Source organism: Paramacrobiotus metropolitanus, unplaced genomic scaffold, assembly GCF_019649055.1.
Source record: "Paramacrobiotus metropolitanus isolate TYO unplaced genomic scaffold, Prichtersi_v1.0 Parri_scaffold0000005, whole genome shotgun sequence".
Taxonomy (NCBI): domain Eukaryota; kingdom Metazoa; phylum Tardigrada; class Eutardigrada; order Parachela; family Macrobiotidae; genus Paramacrobiotus; species Paramacrobiotus metropolitanus.
In genome coordinates, this window is record NW_026570225.1 from 40805 (window position 1) to 54567 (window position 13763).

The 13763-nt window shown below is 43.8% G+C and overlaps 3 protein-coding genes across 5 annotated transcripts; 2 read left to right on the forward strand and 1 right to left on the reverse strand.

Annotated features, from left to right (window-relative positions):
- Positions 1–285: 285 nt before the first annotated feature.
- On the reverse strand, positions 286–6264 carry LOC129580854 (scm-like with four MBT domains protein 1). The gene is made up of 12 exons (XM_055471574.1): positions 5884–6264; positions 5440–5678; positions 4989–5098; positions 4688–4842; positions 4298–4386; positions 3903–4226; positions 3473–3576; positions 3153–3405; positions 2891–3033; positions 2114–2703; positions 911–1841; positions 286–677 (listed from the first exon to the last, which is right to left on the reverse strand). The coding sequence occupies exons 1-12, from the start codon at positions 5964–5966 to the stop codon at positions 513–515; spliced, it is 3186 nt and encodes a 1061-aa protein (XP_055327549.1). The 5' UTR covers positions 5967–6264; the 3' UTR covers positions 286–512.
- A 277-nt stretch (positions 6265–6541) lies between these two features.
- Positions 6542–10527, forward strand: LOC129581139 (latent-transforming growth factor beta-binding protein 2-like). 3 transcript variants are annotated; one of them, XM_055472040.1, is made up of 5 exons: positions 6542–6729; positions 8461–8509; positions 9194–9547; positions 9616–9873; positions 9965–10527. In XM_055472040.1, the coding sequence occupies exons 1-5, from the start codon at positions 6688–6690 to the stop codon at positions 10048–10050; spliced, it is 789 nt and encodes a 262-aa protein (XP_055328015.1). In that variant the 5' UTR covers positions 6542–6687; the 3' UTR covers positions 10051–10527. The 3 variants fall into 3 exon arrangements, with proteins under 3 accessions (XP_055328015.1, XP_055328017.1, XP_055328016.1); XM_055472042.1 differs by having other exon boundaries at positions 6550–6725; positions 8461–8588; XM_055472041.1 differs by lacking the exon at positions 6542–6729 and having other exon boundaries at positions 8185–8588.
- Positions 10528–10688: 161 nt separating this feature from the next.
- LOC129581138 (uncharacterized) lies at positions 10689–13330 on the forward strand. Its single transcript, XM_055472039.1, has 6 exons — positions 10689–10964; positions 11344–11578; positions 11663–11676; positions 11828–12004; positions 12106–12477; positions 12548–13330. Exons 1-6 carry the CDS (start codon positions 10916–10918, stop codon positions 13072–13074), a joined length of 1374 nt encoding a protein of 457 aa, XP_055328014.1. The 5' UTR covers positions 10689–10915; the 3' UTR covers positions 13075–13330.
- Positions 13331–13763: the final 433 nt, after the last annotated feature.

A 13763-nucleotide genomic window follows, 5' to 3' on the forward strand; every position in this document is an offset into this window, starting at 1 on the left:
GGTTAGTGTAACACCGTTAAGTACTATACAGAGGTATACATTATACTGCTCGTCTGTGTCTGGAACGGCGAAAAACTGCTGAAACATTGACCGTGTTTTTTAAGGTCAAATTAAAGTGAATAAAAGACACTCATAGAATTTTTCTAATGTATACATACGGAATTTTTCTAATGTATATTCGTACATACTTATTCCCTCCAAATTTTCAAAAGGTACTGTTACTGAATTCAAGTAAACTATGGTAAAACTAATGTGTATCACGCGTAAATACCGTGCATTCGTTCATTTCTTCTGTACATTCTGTTTAGCGAACCGAAGTGACCTCCAGTCCAACAACGCTTTATAAACCGACAACCAACTCGTACAACCAACCACAGATGTTTTCTGAACTCGAGCAAGGGCTAGGAAAATTCAGTACCGTAAAAATATTCGCTTCTTCACTAAACAAAAAAAATGGAATTCATAGATTCATCCGCGTTTCGATGTAAACATCAGTAAAAAATTGTACAAAACTACTTCCAGCTAGAATATAATGGAATCTGTTGACCTTTTGTCAGGATGATCGAAAACAACATTCTTTCAATCAGCGAAGCCACAAACGTCGCGTCCCGGCTGTCAATACGCAAGTGACGCAGATCTGAAGCCACCATCAACAATAAAGCGTCCCCATCGATCATCTGCAAAGCACCGTGATTGCGCTTCAGAACAGCAGCGTTTGATAAAATGAAAAAATAAATTACCATGATAAAGTAGTTAGCAATGATAAAATTTAATAACTGTAATAAAAATCTCCTTTAATTAACAGAACAACGGAATACCAAAAGAAAATAAATGAAACTGAAACATTTTAATGTTATCAAAGCCCAAGACAAAATTCTATAACGTAACGAAATTCAAGAACAAAGTTTACCTCTTCGCGTAAAATATCCGGCGCTTCTGACTGCGGCAACTGTCGCACCAAGAATGAATACGTCTCTTCCACCGTCCACTTGCGGGGATGCTTGAAGAAATGCATCAAATATTCGCTGTCATCCACCAGTCTGCCGTTCGTAACCGGATTATTCTCAATATCCACATCACTATCGCCGTTCTCCAGACTTATGCGCACCAGTTCCGCGATGTTCCTTCGCGATGTGGCAAACGACTCTTGCGTCTCTTCTTCCGAGGAGGAGGGCGACGGCGGCCCCTCCACCACATTGACGTCAATAGGACGTGACACCGGAATGGGCACTCGCAACCCGGAATCCACTTTGGAGTAAGGCGGACCCCGACGGAAACGTTTCCGCAACGGTACGGCGCTGCTGTCACCGCCGTTCACAGTTTTCGTTTCGTTAGCCTTGCGCTTACTGCGCTCGGAACTTTTGGCATTCACAGCCTTGGGCGGTGGCGCTTCCTCCGATTCCACACTAGCCGCACGACTCGGCTCTTGGCTGTCCACGGTGGTATCCATTTCTTCATCGAAGCCGGTCTGTGAGCCTTCCTCGAAATCACCCGGACCCACCGTCATCCGCACGGTCAAATCACCATCCATCTTGGGGTCTTCCGCGTCGAAATCGGCATCCAGGGCATCGCCATCGATGGAGTTGTCCAAGGACGACTGGGCATCGTCATTTAAGGAGTCTTTGGTGTTGTTGCGCGGAATGCGCCGTCTAACTTGTAGATTCTTGAGATCGGGTTTGATAAACAGGTAGCAACGGTCTGGACAGCGTCCCGAGTACGGCTCCGTTGTAATCAAATTGGGGCAAGCTTCACATAAGATACAGATGTTCCGGAGGAAGTCCGGAACTTGCGACGCATTTTTTACGACATCCACCAGCAGCATCTGGCGGCGTCCAGCCAATCTATAAAATCCACCAGATAGAAAAAAATTTCGATCTCCAATTTAAAAAATAACGATCCCAAAAACACAGTTTCGTAGCCCATATCGGCGAAATACAGTTTATGACTAATCTTTCCTGTTTTTCTGTTGTACAAGTATTCACAAAGCAAGCGTTCAAGCCAGTACAGTAATCAATATATAGCTCGCTGCACACCGTCGACGCTAGCAGGCTGTGGTGTAGTCGTTTCATTCAATGTGTTTTTCGTGTGAATACGCTCTTTTACAGATGCTTACTTAGCCTTAATTCGGACTCGTTCCCAATTGGCAGACCGCGGACTCTCTCCAGACGCTCCGATCAGCTGCAGCAGCTTGGTTGGCCGCGTACCACAACTAATCAGCGACGTAATGAGACACTGCAACACCAGTTGCACTGGTCCCGGTCCCATACTCTTGGGCAGACTAATCACTTTCTTCGGCGACATCAACGGGCCACAGTTGCACTTGGGATTCACGTGCAGCGTAATGAGCTCGCCGTTCTTCGACTTCCCCGGGGATTCATTGCCTTCCCTTGGTGAACGCGGAGACTTCCCGGGTGAAACGGAGCCCTGAGATCGTGAGCGGATGGCGGCCATACGCTGGCCGTGTACCATAAAGCGCGGCAGTTTCAAACTGTAGTTATTGCTACCACAAAATCCCGCCGGAAAGATCTCCGTCGAGGTGAAGGTGACAATGTATGATGCACTTTGACCGTAACTATCAATTCGGATCCACAACAGCGGAGGAAACACTTTGAGAATGGTCGCCATGCAAATTTCCTCCGGATCAGTAGGATTGCTCATTTCGAGTTTCATTCCGCGAGAGAACCCGCGATTATCGACGTTATTCTGTAATCATTACAAAACCATCATTCGATCATCAGAATCGCCATCTCTGTTTTCAGGATCATATTACTAAACGGCAAAAATCATCACAAAATTATCTAACCCATCTCACTATTGTTAGCCTTAGGATACGAGACTTACGACCAACGTGATAATAGTCAACACAGTCGGAATCCTCAGATCTCCTTACCAAATGACTGAAGCATTTCTGCGACGCCATTGCACCCCCATATTCATCAACAATCTTTTGCCAGGAAAACTCTGGCTTTTCTTTCTTTTCCTTCTCTTTTTTATCCTTTTCTCGTCTTTCTTTGTCAGTCGGCGGATCCCAACCTAGCAATTCAATAAAATAAAGCCTAAAAAAATTTCATCAAATAATAAGACAGCGCAAGCAAAGGAAACAAACTAGGAAATCCCAAGAGTACAGTATAGCATGTCAAATTATGATTTACCTGGAGGGCGGCTAAGTTTAATTCCGTTCTTTTTGCACCAGTGAATGGGAAGTAGTTCTAAGCTATCGTTGTCATAAACTTGGACAATCTTTTCTTTTTTGTCTTCGCCGCGAAAATCCAAAATTTCTACAGCAACGGTCTGATTCGGGAACACTTCGGTGACGACAGCGGGTGAGATCTGATGGCGCAGGTGAGGGTGGATCACTTCAACATGATCGCCTTTGGCGAACTGAGCAACCGGTAATTCAAATTTCTACTCAAAAGAACAAGAGGTTTCATTTGCGATTTACTTATTTTTAATTTCCACGGATCTCAATTACCGAGAACACGTTTGCAGGAACAGGGACGAATTTGGACGACTTGGAGTCAAACTCTTGTACAAAATTAACTGTCTCCGTTACTCCCGTTTCGTCCACTGTCACACCTTCAAATGAAATACTGTACAGAATTTATACTCTATCGTCTTCTACTCTAGAAAATGGCATCGATTCGCCCGCCGCTCGGGATTCAGGTAACTGGTCGTAATTTTTTCCTACCAAAATGCCATCTAAAACAGGCGTTTCAAATTAGAATTAAGTGTAATATTACCCAAGCCAAGCACTAATTCCTACTAATCCTTGCCTACCGTAGTGTAAGAAAATACATAGAATCAGAAAAAAGTTTAATTTTATAATTGCATATTTTGTACAATTTCTCATTGGCGGTAAAAAGTTTAGAAAACGAAACTGTGCTGTCTCGCTTACAGCTTACCACTGGGGGGACTGTATTTGTATCCATTCTGCATTCCGAACCGGAATGGTCGTAAACGATGTTCCGTGCAAAATACCCAGACAACATCCTCTTCCGTTCCCTTCCAGTACTCTAACTGCAGTCGACCACCAATGTTCTTCTTGACAACCGCCGGCCACACTGTCATACCACACTGCTGATCCGTTATTTCCACCAAATGGCCCACTTCAATGCGATCCTTCAGCGCACGGCCGCGATGCATCAGTGCTTGGGCATCGGGTGTCGGCAGACCTTTTTTGGATCTCTCAACCACTTTTCCCAGGTAACTTTGATATTTCATCACAACTAAGATAATGAAAAGGAACGCTATAGCAAAAAGGCAAGGAAGAAAGTAAATTATTGTGCTATTAGCATACTTTTAGGTGGACGGTGTAGGTTCCTGTCAAATGCACTCACACATGCGGATACATCGGCAGTAGTCAAATCTAACCAGAATGCTTCTTGACTACAAAAAAAAATAACGAAAACTGCAGAATACGGTCACAGCTTGGAAAATCAGTTACGTAGGCAGGTATAATATTATTAGAAATACGCCGAAAAATTCCGATGCAGCACCGACTGCAGAAAATCGGTATTAAAAAACCCCCACAAAAATTTTAAACTTAAAAAAATGCTGAAAATATATCCAACAGATTACCGAACTCAATACAAGGACAAACAAAGCAATAAAGCAAGGTACGGAAGCGCGACTCCGTTGCGTCGGCATTAGATTAAAGCTTCGCCACAGAAGTTTGGACTGTACTTACGGCTGCTCTTCCAGTCCGAGATATCGTACAAACACGTAGGAATCGTGGGCATAGATAAGCTCCACGTACCACACCGCTTTCTTTGTACCTTCACCTGAATAGACATACTCTAAACATTGCCCTTCATGTAAGCCGTTAATGAGACTGTCCGCAACCTGCAATGCAAACCAAGCCAAATATTGTCCACTCGGTTAAGTCTGCATGTTTTATGCTGATACACAATGGTTTTCAGGTTTTGCACGAAAGTTTTCATGCAGTTGTGCTCTTCCTCTCCTGCATTTACTGCAGTTACAGTACTTACATGCTGGAAAGCCTCGGGAGGGACTGGGTGGGCATTGAGCTCTTCTAAGCAAAGTTCCCATGAGAATTCCATCTCCGCACGACTGGCATCCGACGATCCCGTTGCAATCCCTTCAAGAACAGGCATTTTCAAGCCAATGAACCCAAAGTCTCACTTAAAGCAAAAGTTATGCGAATCTCCACTGCAGAAACGGGAGCAGAGATTCGATTCCTCCTCGCATTCTCTCCACGTGCCTTTCAGTCTGTCTGCTACGGCTCAAAAGCGAATCTATGTCACGGTGTGGCATGGAAACCAAACCAACACGGCACAATGAGGCAGGCCTGCCCAATGCGGACAGGCTAACCCACACCCAAAGGCGGGCTCGGCCAATCGGGACAGGCGAGGTACGCCTACAGGGCCGATCGGCCCATAGCAACAAGACCATCCATATCCATTGTCTTCCTTGGCTTACCTTCCGTTTCCTGCGACGATGCGTCACTGTCCACTACCGTCGCATGATGGTCAGTCAAATTCTCCTCACCAGGAACGATCTGCTCGGCCTCAAGCGTGTCTTTGGATGCGGCAGTGCCAATGCGCTGTCGCGCCAGGGCCTCCAAAGTCTGCTCGGCACGATCGATTGAATTTGCGGATAACTCAGTACGGAAAGACTGAAGAGAACTCCTTTCAGTCCTTTGGCAAAGATCACCAGCTCTACAAAATTTCAAGTACGGTCAGTGCTTTGTTATGCTTACGAGTCACGATTGACTGCTGGTACGAGCTGGGAACTGATATCTCGCAAATACAGGTAGTACGATCGACTTGATTACGTAAACAGCGAACAGCCTCTATGGATAAGATAAACACATCCGTTTGCCTGATTACTGCAGCTGCCGTTATAAAATTCCACCGTACTTACGGTAAATCTGGTTGTTGTGGATTCTCGGCGAGTGTATGCCAAGACATGCCGCGAACGGCGGATGGCACCAGCGATTGTGGCATTCTCAGATGCCAGCTTCTTATGTCGCAGCTCGGCTGTGCTTCCTGCAGGCTAATTTTAGCAGAGTTATCCAATGCGAAGGGTATTGCCGATTACGAAATAAAAAATGATATCCCAAACTGTTTAAGCCGCGGAATTTCATAGACTACATAGAAACTATGTGAAAGCAGCGATAAAGTCCGCACTTTTGAAGAGAAACGCTATTGAAAAAGCTCTGGAACAGCTGACAAAGTGAGCGGAACATGCTAAGTGCAACAGGAGAAACTCGCAAGTCGAATCAAAGACTTTGACTGTGTCCGATCTTGGCAGCCTGCAAACCAAGCGTACGTTGTTTTGCGCATGCCGCATGGCACTGACTGAGCATAAGCATTACCTATGTACAATACGTACGGTATACACTATACAGTACACCGCTTCGCCTGTGTGCCGCGCCGCACCGCTTCGGTGCCACTTATACTTCGGTGCCACTTTGATACCGCACATAGCTAAAGCCGGTTTTAAACGCTATGGACGCTACACAACGCAAACGGCTGCCGCAGCACGCAGTGTAGCACCACGGTGGTAGCACTATCAGGATCAATAAGTAGTTTTGTTTTTGGGACTATCGATGGAACGGACAATTTAAGAAAAACTTTTCTGTTGTAATTAATCCTGTTTTTGTTACAAACTTGTGACGTGACTGGCTTGGGCTAATAAACAAAATAAGTACTGTAATCACCCTCCATGACCAGGAGCAAAGAGATGAGTTTGACGATCAGCAAGTCAGTAAGATTGAAAATTTTGTATTGTATTAATTGTTAGGGTACTCGTACTTGTATTTATTTCCATAAACATAGCAGCAGAAATAATCTTTAAAATCAACTGTGGTGTCGGCTGAAAATGTTGATTACAATCGCATTTAATTATTTTAACTGTGGTACAAAGACTTGACATTATGACATCGTTTTGCTAGAGTACTACGTAATGCAAGTAGTAAGTAGTGTATTACTGTAGTAAAAATCAGGATCGTACGTGCAATAATTACAAATCTTCAATGCATCGAATGATACTAGTTATTACTTGTGATAGAAAGATGGATACTTTAATATCGAACAGGGCAGACGTGGAATATATTATTATAATTACTGACATGGCACCGGTACGTACAGTACCGCATGCGTACTTAAGGTAAAGATATTCTAGATGAGCTAGAGACTGAAGACACGATTTATAACAAAGAACTTCTATGATATCTTGCTCAGGAATTGTAGATTATTAGAAGGCCCTAAAGCCTCTTTCTCCCGTTTCTTTGCCCCATGGTCCGTTAATTTCAGATGCGGTGGGAATTAAATGTACCTCGGTTGCAGCCAGCTATGTTTTGCCATCTTCCCCCTAGCTTTCCGCGTGCTCGATCGGCTGCTGGCCTGCTCCCCCTATGTACGTCCACAAAGGTGTGGTCGATATACGATACACGTCGATATGAGACTTCCTATAGTTGTGTCTGCGCTGGTCACATCCACGGCTGCCGGTTTTCCGCGTCCCCACGGTACAAGTGTCCGGCCTCTTGTGGTCTTTAACAGAAAGAGTTTTTGGCTCCAAATTCTTGCTGGGAACCGACCGTCTTTTGTCCCTGAGTCAACTTCCCGCTGATACCGTTGATCGTCATGTAGAGCCAGTAGAGGCAGTCTTCCGGCCGGTCTTCTGCATATCGAAGCTCGGCCCGTGGCGGCCCAGATCATCGACTATCCACGCACAGGGCTTAAAGGTCACAAAAATTATTTAATATGGTGAAGGTTCGTTCACATATACGCGTACACGACTGGATGACAACAGCTTACATACTCGGCTCGTCAGTAGAATAGGCCGAAGTCTCTGTTCTTGTTGGCGTCACCCGGCTGGCATTTTACGAGTGCGTTGTGCCTGCATGAAAGACGGGCCTGCATAGATATTTAATCATAAGCCCGACTACATCATTCCACAGCCTTTTCCTGAAAATATTAATCACACTGTTCGCTAATAGTGTGAGTACTATAATTATATCATACTGGTGCGGAAAGTCTGGAGAAAATGATTTATTTCACTTTCTAGTTTACGTTATACAGAGATAAGCCAAAGTATTACATAATATATTATATTTGTATGTACTGGCAATGCATGTGCATTTGGGACCTCCGGTTAAAATCGCGTGGGTAACAGCCTAATTCTAATTAAAACAAGTAAACGGCTACCTTTTCTGCAATATAGCGCTATTACCTGTCAACGCAGTGCAAGTTTAAAGTGTTTAAAATTTCGCAATAAATAAGAGTTTCAAAGCGCAGCTTTTGTTTAGAACGAGAATTATTGCTACCTAAATGATTTACTGCGGCGCTGAAGGCGCTGAATTAAGGCGCAATTCCCGTTAGGCACGAATGTATTTGGTAGTGTATTATATATGATCAAGTTACAGAGGTCTGCATAAAGTAATCGGGAACTGTTTCGTGATCAAGTTATGGTTTCTGTGAGTTCACTTTTATATAGCTTTGGAAACCAGCAGCTTTGGGCCTTTGGAGAATTTGTGAACTGACAAGTGAGAATGTTTTCCTTTTTGGTTCTCCTTATGCCAATGTTAACGTTGACCGCTTCCGATCCTGTCCATATTATTCCAGGCAAGACAAACAGCACTAGTACAGAGTCTGTACATCTATAAAGTTACAGCTTGTTTCTAGGGATTGCACTTACATAAACACTGACACTGCATGCACACGTATAATATAACGTATGAGTATAAAAGAAATTGGTGCGGTAACTTAATTGTTGATGCTGAATATTGTAAATATTAAAGTAAATAAGTTTCGCTTGGCACCACTATTCCTTATCGGTGAAGGCCAGAACCGAATGGAAAAAGAGCCGCTGGTGCCAAGTTGGCAACGTTACTGTACGCTTAAGTAACACAATATTAACTGAAAGATGGTGGCAATAGCCAAAAGGGAGTGCCATTAGTCAAAGGGAGCGTTTTCGTTTTAAATTCTGAAAAAGGGTTGTCAATCGTCAAAAGGGGGTGTCTTGTAGGGGGTGACCCTTACAACTGTCATTTCTTATAAATCGAAAGATAGACCTGTCTGAAGCGTATAATATATGATTGTATCAGTATGTATCTTAATATTTTTAATATTAATCGAAAATTTGTTTCGAAATTTGTTAGCCCGCGGTATACTTTCACAATGAATTACTTCTACTCCAGGCTTTTCAATAATTTTATCTATTTTTGCAGATGTCAACGAATGCCTCATATCACCGGGACTGTGCGGTCCACGTGGGAAGTGCATCAATTTAATCGGATCGTACACTTGCCTTTGCGCAGTCGGCTTGTCGTTCACCAATGGATCATGTACCAATGTAACCAGTCTTCCTACTGTGAATGAGTCCTCTGCTCTAGGCGCTCTATGCCAGAACACATCTGATTCTTCCCCGTGTATGCAGCCGGCCACGGGAAACATGTCGAATATCTGCACGCACAACATTAATCCGTGTGGTTGGATGGGAACATGCCAAAATCTGGCTGAGCCCAATCAGTACTCGTGCATCTGCTCACCTGGATACCGTTTCGATAACTCTACCTGCGTCGGTGCGTGGGCTTTTGTAGTTCGTTAAATTATGCTTTCGGGTGACGTGTGCTTGTGACGACATATGCAGATATCAACGAGTGCACCGAAGGTGGTGCCGATCGACTGTGTCCAGGCGGAATATGCGTAAATATGCCGGGCGCATACGCTTGCACCAATTGTCCATCTGGCTTTCAACCTGAACCGGCCAATGGCACGTGTTGGAAAAGTAACGAGTGCGCTGATGATCTGGCCTCGATTTGTGGTCCAGGAACATGTCACGGTGCGACCAACGGATTTATTTGCGTTTGTCCACCAGGATTCCAGTTTGTCAACGGGACTTGTCTGGGTACGAATGTTGGTCGGCCAAAATTAAACGTCAAATGCATGTTAAATGCCGAATTTACCAACGGATACAAATTCTTTTTGAATTATGACAGATATCGACGAATGTATCATCCTCCCGGTGGCCTGTGGCGTTGGAATTGGGTGCAACAACACCATCGGTTCGTATAGGTGCGATTAGTGATTCCACCACAGATTATCATGAAGAATTTTTGACGACCAAATCTGCTCACACGTCCTGCTGACTGTTTGACCACGGGAAAGTCTGCGGTTTACAATGAAAACGCTGCGAGTACTTGTAAACTATTTCAGGCCGATCTTCCAGTGTACGTGCGTAAGTTCTCACTTCAAAGGTCATGGGTTTATTATGGTATTGGTGGGTATGTTACTACGCACTTGTTACGCTTCGGTTGCATTGAAGCTTTTCCCGAGATCATTCCACATCACGAGATCTAGAATGCTCCATGCAGTAAAACATTCTCCAATCTCTGTTTGTCATTACAGTATCTGATAGAAGTTCCGCTCATTGTTGCTGCAGTAATGCTATTGCCATTGCGGTTCATAGAGCAACATTAATTTCAATAAACCGACAATACTCGCTATATCGCAGCGTACAATGTCGATTCAGGTTTTGGTACTGGAAAAAAACTGTTTGTTTTTATGCTTACTTGCGCGCACATGTGGACTGCCTCTTAGCACAATGGCAACACCTCCGGCAAGGTATCGCCAACGAAGCAAAACGACTCGGATATACAGTACTTACGAGTATTTTTAATGCCTACAGAAGTTGCTCACCACAATACAGTCATGCTTACCAAGAATTAACACCCTTCAACGTCGCAATCAAATATAGATAAATACGCGACAGAGGAAAAAACTTCGCATGTCGAAATAAAACGCAATGTTTACGGGCAACATTTAAGATGGCGAACATCCGATAATGTTGGTATTATTGTTTCTTTAGTTACGCGATACTAAAAAGGAGTTTCCTGTTTTAACTGATGTGCGTATAATTTTGGCTTTCTGATTTGGAATATCCCGTAAGAATGTTATTCTTTTTTCTCTTAACTTTATCCATTTTTGCCGTTTCGCAAGGTAAGTGAAATAAGCCTTCCAGTTCTAAAGTCTGTTTGTTGCGAAAATAGTACTGCGAGTTTCTGAAAAACTGAATTGTTTTGTCTGATTTTTGAATGTGAATATCACTGGTATACATGTATGTTACATTTATATGCTTACCGATATTAAAATTACTTCGTCTTCTCGCAGACTTTAACCGTTAAAACTTAAAAGTAAGATGTACGTTGGGAAACGGTTACTTTTTATATTACCATTATAAATAAATAAAAAGATTTTGGCTTCGTTTTCGTGTATACGAGTACTGAGTAAATGACTGAGCGTTTATATCGCCTTTATACATCTACTGTAACCTGCCGCCGAAATAGAGTAAGATACTTTATATGCAATAATTACATAGTCACGTTTGGGATACCAACGCAGCCGACGACGGAAGATGAGATTTTCGGATTTCTCTCTGATCTGGACACGGAAGACTTGCTATACACCTGTAACTTCCTGAAAAGCCATCATTATGTATGCAACGTTACCCAGCTCGGTGCGAGCTTCCTCAAAGGCAAAAGCAATCCAAAAGAAACCAAGAAGACGCCGGATCGACCGGGAAAATTCGCCATATTCAATGTTACCGGCGAATGGTATTCAACATTTTTCCACTTTTTTTATTTTATGTAATACTAGTACGGAGTCGTACTTCATGAGGTGTGTTATTGTTTCCGCAGGGCCGATTCGGATGGTAAGTTCCATCGTGCCGGATTCTATGTATTTGCTCCACTTGAGAAACCAGAAATGCTCATTCAAAGTGTTGACATTAGGCATATTATTAGTCATCTAATTATCAGCGCTTGTGCTTTCGGAAATACCTAATTGAGGAATGTCTCTTGCAGGATTTATTAAGCAATTCTATGTGCAGTTAGACAACTTGGATATTATTGCCAAATGTTTCTTCCGCTTGAGTTACTACGAATGCTTCGGCGTGCCGAAATGCGACGGCAGTTCGGGCTTTTCGCCGTGTAGCGGCGGTGAGCCGTGGCGCGGATCGTACAGCGGTGCTCCCAATATTGGTATGGTAATTTCACTGCTTCACTGAAATGCTAAGCTGTACGGACTGTTCATACCGTTTTTTAACCAATCCGCCATCAGTCACTGTTAAAATCTTCTGCAGGATTCCGCGGCAATGTTACCGCGCAGGCCATGCAGAGTCCCGGCGCAGCCAAACCTCAGTCGCTGCCATCAACCGACAATGCCGACGCCAACTACAACCAGCAGAGGCCGGAAACGGACAGCGATAGCGCCTTCAACGCGTCCACTACTGACGATCAGATGGTGGTGAAGCACTTCTCCAGTCACGACAACAAGACCGGCATGTCCAGCGAGGGCACCATCGCAATGTCGCCTGACGGCCGCACCGTCATCATCGCCAGCAGCGGCATGGTCAACAACACGTCGCCAGATGGAAACTACCGCATCGGCGGCTTTGCGTCGTCCTCGTCATCGTTTAGTTCATCGTTCGAAGACAGCAATATTAATAGCACTGGTAAGAATAACATAACAATAAGTAAATTACAACTCCAAATATTTGTTTCATTATAATTGTAATTCCTAAGAAAATGCGGAAACCGCACCCAAAAATCGACGACGCCCTATTTTGGATTTATTTCCATCCCTGTTCCAGTCGACATCCCTGGGCAATCTCTTCGGGCCACTCTCCGTGCCTTCGCCTAAAACCGATCAACAACCAAAGGTCACGTCCGCCACCGGCGCAGTGCCCGCCCGCGGCCCGCACAAATGCGGTGAAAACACGTCAAGCACTTACGATTTCTCCTCGCTGCGCTGTATGATCGACACATTCCAGCGCAACGTCATGGGTAATATTATGTCATCCATCCAAACCGCCTTTTCTCGGATGAACTTTGGTAATTTTGGCATTCCCCAGCCATCAGCTAGTCTGTTCAGCCAAAATGCTCAACCCGCCATGGCGCAGTCGCGCAGCTATTTGGACCGTCCACGGGCCGCGGTTCCCTATGGCGTCCATGTGTCCGTGAAAAGTGATGCCAGTTCTCAGTCCAATCCGTTCTTCCCCGCCATCAACGAGGACGATGATGATACGGATTCGTGGCCGAGTTTCTTTTAAACTGGCGAGTGATACCGTGTCAATCTCAGGATAATAATAATAAAATTAACGTATCTGTACACATTGTATGTGCTTTAACGGTTTAACCGGCGTTCCGTAATCAATGCTGGCATTAAATTTTCCAAATGTATTGAGAGTACGGCTGCGGAGACGAGTAGTAAGCAAGCAGAATGACCAATCTGTTTTTTTTTTGCACATTATATAAGATGTAATTAATTATAAAATTGTTGATACTAAAAATAAACAAATCCTAATGCTTTCTGTGGAACCCTTAAAAAAATTTGTAACACCGTCCGTATTTGTGCATCTTCTAGTTCTTTATCTTTTATACTCGTGTACAATGATTTTCCTTGATTCACTTCAAGTACAATAATATTTAAACTATTTTATTGTGTCTTCCGGATCTCGTTATGCGCGGATATGCTAAATACAAGCAACGACACTTCTGTTCCGGATTGCGGAATAGCGTTTTTCAGCACATGAGACTGAAGAGACGTTTATCACGAATTCGGAAATGTACAGGTAGTTGCTAAACCCAATTGCAAAAATTAGTAACTACGCCTGTAAAAGTGCATAAGATTCACATGAACATGACGTCTTGTAGTAGTGCATACCATACAAGTGGATTTGCATTCAGCATTCACCAGTCAGCATTGTTTCGAATACGTAAAATCTGCAAACGTTTTAAC

Bases quoted from the DNA above. Each gene is read 5' to 3' on its own strand.
- LOC129580854 (XM_055471574.1), bottom strand. From the start codon at position 5,966: ATGCCACAATCGCTGGTGCCATCCGCCGTTCGCGGCATGTCTTGGCAT. The intron at 3,577-3,902 runs GTAAGCTGTAAG...TTTCATTTGAAG, and splicing joins CAAATACAGTCCCCCCAGTG to GTGTGACAGTGGACGAAACG. The intron at 2,704-2,890 runs GTAAGGAGATCT...TAATGATTACAG, and splicing joins AGAAATGCTTCAGTCATTTG to AATAACGTCGATAATCGCGG.
- LOC129581139 (XM_055472040.1), top strand. From the start codon at position 6,688: ATGACCAGGAGCAAAGAGATGAGTTTGACGATCAGCAAGTCA. The intron at 8,510-9,193 runs GTGAGAATGTTT...CTATTTTTGCAG, and splicing joins GAGAATTTGTGAACTGACAA to ATGTCAACGAATGCCTCATA. The intron at 9,874-9,964 runs GTACGAATGTTG...GAATTATGACAG, and splicing joins TGTCAACGGGACTTGTCTGG to ATATCGACGAATGTATCATC.
- LOC129581138 (XM_055472039.1), top strand. From the start codon at position 10,916: ATGTTATTCTTTTTTCTCTTAACTTTATCCATTTTTGCCGTTTCGCAA. The intron at 10,965-11,343 runs GTAAGTGAAATA...ATAATTACATAG, and splicing joins CATTTTTGCCGTTTCGCAAG to TCACGTTTGGGATACCAACG. The intron at 12,478-12,547 runs GTAAGAATAACA...GTAATTCCTAAG, and splicing joins CAGCAATATTAATAGCACTG to AAAATGCGGAAACCGCACCC.